The 5,000-nt window shown below is 43.3% G+C and overlaps 1 protein-coding gene across 2 annotated transcripts in view; it reads left to right on the forward strand.

The window, feature by feature from the left end:
* Window positions 1-5,000, forward strand: part of LOC311064503 (E3 ubiquitin-protein ligase SH3RF3-like) — a 143,875-nt gene that overhangs the window by 94,255 nt on the left and 44,620 nt on the right. For both annotated transcript variants that reach the window (XM_084084347.1, XM_084084348.1), the window contains exon 3: window positions 1,038-1,133. In XM_084084347.1, the coding sequence (XP_083940473.1) occupies window positions 1,038-1,133 (96 nt within the window). The remainder of the gene's footprint in view (window positions 1-1,037; window positions 1,134-5,000) is intronic.

Consider the following 5,000-nt stretch of genomic DNA (forward strand, 5'->3'; position numbering starts at 1 on the left):
AGTAAAAGTACTAAATGTTTGAAAATAGCAGATCTACAAAAAGTACAATAACTTGTATTGTAAAAGTACAATATTTGCCTCTGAGATGTAGTGGAGTAGAAGTAGAAGTATTGGAAATTGGAAATACTCCAGTAAAGTAAAAAAATCCACAAAAGTGTACTTAAATACAGTACTTGAGTAAATGTACTTAGTTACTTTCCACCACTGGAGAGGAGAGGAGGGGAGAGTAGAGGAAAAGGGAGGGGAAGGGACGGGTGAGGAAAGCAGAGAAGAGAAGATTAGAGGAAAGGAGAAGAGAGGAGTGGGGAAGGGTGGGGTGAGAAGATTATAGCAGAGGAGTGGATGAGGGGAGAGGAGGGGGGAGAGGAGAGGAGAGCAGAGGAGGGGGAGGGATAGGGGAGTGGAGGAGAAGGACAGGAGAGGAGACGATAGGAGAAGTGAAACGAAATTGGCACTTAAAGAGGGAGAGCGAGGTGGCGTTGTGAAGTGTTGCTGTGTGCAGGGATTACATTATCCCTGCAGGTGTGAGCAACTTTGTGTTGCCGGGCAAACTTCACAGTGAGCACTTCTGAGGTGCTCGCTGTGCTGCTGCTGTTGCTGAAGGCTGATTCACAGACCGCCGGGATGGTTTCTCTGCAGCGTGATTCTCAAACGTTTTACTCTCAAGGACCCCCCGGTTTGATATGCATTAGTCCACCGATACGACCCCCATTTGATGCCAATTCTATCTACACGGTTAAATCCTCATGGTTTATTTAACTCTGAGAGTGTACAAATGGACCCATTTGTAAAATCTCAGAGTTACAGACACATTTGGTTCCTCTCTATCTTAGCTGGGGACCCCCCTGTACTTTTTGCACTTTTTGCACCTTAATTAAAGGTGTGTGTGTGTGTGTGTGTGTGTGTGTGTGTGTGTGTGTGTGTGTGTGTGTGTGTGTGTGTGTGTGTGTGTGTGTGTACTGTATGTAATGTATCTATAATGTGTGTGTCTCTCTCTCTCTCTCTCTCTCTCTCTCTCTCTCTCTCTCTCTCTCTAGGATGAGGTGCTGACAGTGATCAGGCGAGTGGATGATAACTGGGCAGAGGGCATGCTGGGAGACAAGATTGGCATCTTCCCCATTCTCTATGTGGAGGTAGGAACACACACACACACACAAACACACAAACACACACACACACACACACACACACACACACACACACACACACACACACACACACACACACACACACACACACACACACACACACACACACACACACACACACACACGTACACACCATTAGTGTACACGTTTGTACACTTGGAGTGTTGGCGGTTATCTGTAGTTAACCATAGCTTGAAGCCATATTCATACAAATGAACATTGCAGTGCTCATCATCACAAGCCTTGAACACAGCAACTGTATCATTCATATATTGTCGCTGTCCTTGTATGTCCAAAACAGTTAGTTCTAAGGATAGGAAAAAAAAACTAACAATGGATCCAATGTAGTTATTATTTAGTCTTAAGCTCTTGTTAATATTAGTATTAATATATATATATTTTTTTAATTCACTGGTTAAATATTTATAAAACCCACAGACACTCTGGACTCCTTTTACTTTAACTTTCAAAAGGAGCAAAAAAATAGCCGATCCACAAGCTCACACCGCGACACTCGTTGAAATATGGAGATACAAGGTTTCTGCCCGACAGCCAGGAATATGCAGCTGCAAGCAGACGTCAGCACTTGAATGCAGCGAACAAAGCCGACTGTCTCATTAGCAACGGAGCATACAAGGTGAACAGCGTCCAAATAAAGTTAAACTGTCTTGTGGTTTGTTACATGTTCTCTTTATCAGCTACAGTTTTCGGATCAAAGCCTTTTTGTGTTTATTCAAAAGGCTAAACCATTAAAAATCAAAGTGAAACTTATCTGCGCTCTATGTAAAATACAAAGCCGCGTTTCCCCCCTTAACATGCTGTTTGTTTTGAAGATCATTTTCTAGATTTTGTGCCCGCCGGGCAACATTTTTTATATTTTTTTTGTATCTTTATTCATCCAGGGGAGGTTTGCTAAGCAGGAATGCTTTTTTTCAGCAATGCCCTGCTTCACAATCTCACTCACATGCACGCACACACACAGACACACACACACACACACACACACACACACACACACACACACACACACACACACACACACACACACACACACACACACACACACACACACACACACACACACACACACACACACACACACACACACACACTATTGTTATTATAAGATGATGATGGTGACCACAAAATGTGACTAATGTCTACGTCCTTGTCCCTTCTTGTTCTTCTGGCCAAAAGTGTTTTCTCAGGCTGCGGTGTTGCCAAAGCTGTGTGCTCTTTTCTTGGGTGGCTCCTACTGTTTGATATGTTTTACCCACTTGCGGGCGCGGTACAGGATACAGTCGAGTTAACTCATCTATTTCTAGCATGGGTGGCCCCAGTGGGAATGCAGCACCTTAGGCGCCCCGGTAGCAGCGGTAACCTGCTGAGTCCAGGAAATGACAACCGTTTGTCCACATTAGGGGAACGGAATATTTCAGAGAGGATGCTTTTATTGCGTTTCGCTCTTTCTCTTCCCCTTCGCTCACCGTCGAATGGAAAAGCATGTCTTGGAGAAGTCAGCGCTCTCTGCCAATCCCCCCCCCCCCCCCCCACTGTGACTCGAGCCCCCTACCAGTAATTCACTTCCATCCTGATCTGTGACAAGTACTTTCTATATAATCGACCCCTCCTCTGTAGCAGTTGTTACACTCTTACACCCGTAAGGGTCCTTTATCCCTCTGTTGCATAAGGTGCCTTATTTCTCTGATTTGTTTGTATAAGGCAGCAATCCATGCAGTTTGCAACATTGTAACACGATGGCTGCCTCATTTTATAATGATTAAAATAATGATTTCACAAGCATAATTATTTTTGGGGAAATAAAATTCAATACATATGCCTTTTAAAAGCTCTGTAGGAGTATTATATCATTTTCATGATTCGTTTTCCTGAAGATTTTATTTATATACTTTTTTACTGCGTACACCTGCACTTTCTCCTTATGTTATCGATCACAGCAGCTTTGTGACCCTTGTACTCCTTGTGTGTGACGGTACGGTTGTTGTAAGTTGCTCCAGACAAGAGTGTCAGCTATTTGCGTATAATGTTTAACATGCAAATGCGTGTATAGCAGCCGTGGACCACACACAGCAATCCTGTTTGACTCTGTGAGTCCCTGCTAACACACTGCAGCGACAGGGTAATCAATAGGGCCAAGGCCTGAAGTAAGTCCGGCACGCTGTCTCCCACTTGCAGTTTAAACAGGATAAGCAAGAACCAAAAGGTTTCCTCAATAAAGTTTCATTGCTAGCCTGTCAGCAGAACTGCACCGGAGTGTAATGGCTCTTTTCAACTATGAAGCGTAACTCGGAACCTGGCATAATCTGAGACTTTCCAGAGCCTGTGAAATTCTGTGATGATTTTTTGTCTATAACCAGAGCCACCCCAGAAGGGTGAAGTACGTCATAAAAACAGCTATATTTTTGCTATTTTCAATCTCAACTCATTGAGTTCTGGGTTCCCAGAACTCACTTCAATACCACCTCCTGAACAGGGCACATAAATAGGTTCTTAGAGCCGTAGCGTATGGAAAAACAAATCCAAGAAACTGTGAAATGCGTTCCACGGCACTACATGGTTCGCTTAGTTCTTGTAGTGGAAAAGAGCCGAGACCTATGCGGTGTTGTGTCTGCCAGTGGACCTCTTCAGAACCTCACGTACACCTGCTGGTTTATTCATCTCATGTGTCTCCCTTTCAGCTGATCTATTGTCTGTCTCCATGAACACAAAATTCAAGGAGAATGTGACTCTTATAGTCACTTTTTTCTAAACCACTTAAACCCTATGCTAGAGGGATGCTTGGTATCAGGTGCTTTTAATGAGACATAAAATGTACAATTGGAATTGGAAAAGGCTATCATTTCCCTCGACATCAATAAAGTATGTATGTATCTATCTAGACCTACAGTATTGCTTTAAGATTATAGGAAGGAACATACTTCATACTGATTATGTATACTGTATATCGTTGCTATCAGGCAGAAACCTCGTATTTCCATATTTCAACCCCCCTAAATAATAACTTATATTGAATGCATTAGAACATTATTTTTTCAATTTCTTGAAAAGTAACAGTTTTGGACATACAAGGTTTCCTCCGGACAGCGACAATATAATGGTTTTGCTGTAAGACTGGCCAGCTTTTAGCAAGTGCATCTAGTTTACTACAGTCGTTTACAATGCCTCTGTTCTTACATAAAGGAGGTCACTTTATACAACGTGTGTTCGCAGTAAAACAGGCGTTTAAGCGCTTGTGAAAACGAGAGCAAACGAGCACAGAGTCTGGATCAATGTGGAATCTATCCCTTATCTTTCTTTTGTTGGTTCTCTCTCCTCCAACTCCTTTCACCCTACTCTGCTCAAAAGCCTTATTATCACTCCTGCTTCCTCTCCTCTCCTCACCTCTACCCATCTCTCTTCTCTTTTATTCTCCTATTTTCTCCTCTACCCATCTCTCCTCTCATCCCCTTTACTCCCTGAGAAACGGAAAGGTGAAAATAAACACCAACAGCCTTAAAACTTTCAAGATATATACTCACAATGAGACAGTCTGCCACTGATGCTGTGTACTGTGCGTGCGTGCGTGTGCGCAAGCATGTCCTTTTGTGTATGTCTGCATGAACATTAATTATAATGTGTGTGTGTGTGTGTGTGTGTGTGTGTGTGTGTGTGTGTGTGTGTGTGTGTGTGTGTGTGTGTGTGTGTGTGTGTGTGTGTGTGTGTGTGTGTGTGTGTGTGTGTGTGTGTGTGTGTGTGTGTGTGTGTGTGTGTGTGTATGGGGGGGGGCATTTGCGTGGGTGGCCGTGTATATTTATGTTTTTGTCAGTTGAATAGGTCTGTCGCTGGGTCATG

The sequence above is a fragment of the Gymnoscopelus microlampas genome (genome assembly GCF_963454915.1).
Source record: "Gymnoscopelus microlampas genome assembly, chromosome: 17".
NCBI lineage: Eukaryota > Metazoa > Chordata > Actinopteri > Myctophiformes > Myctophidae > Gymnoscopelus > Gymnoscopelus microlampas.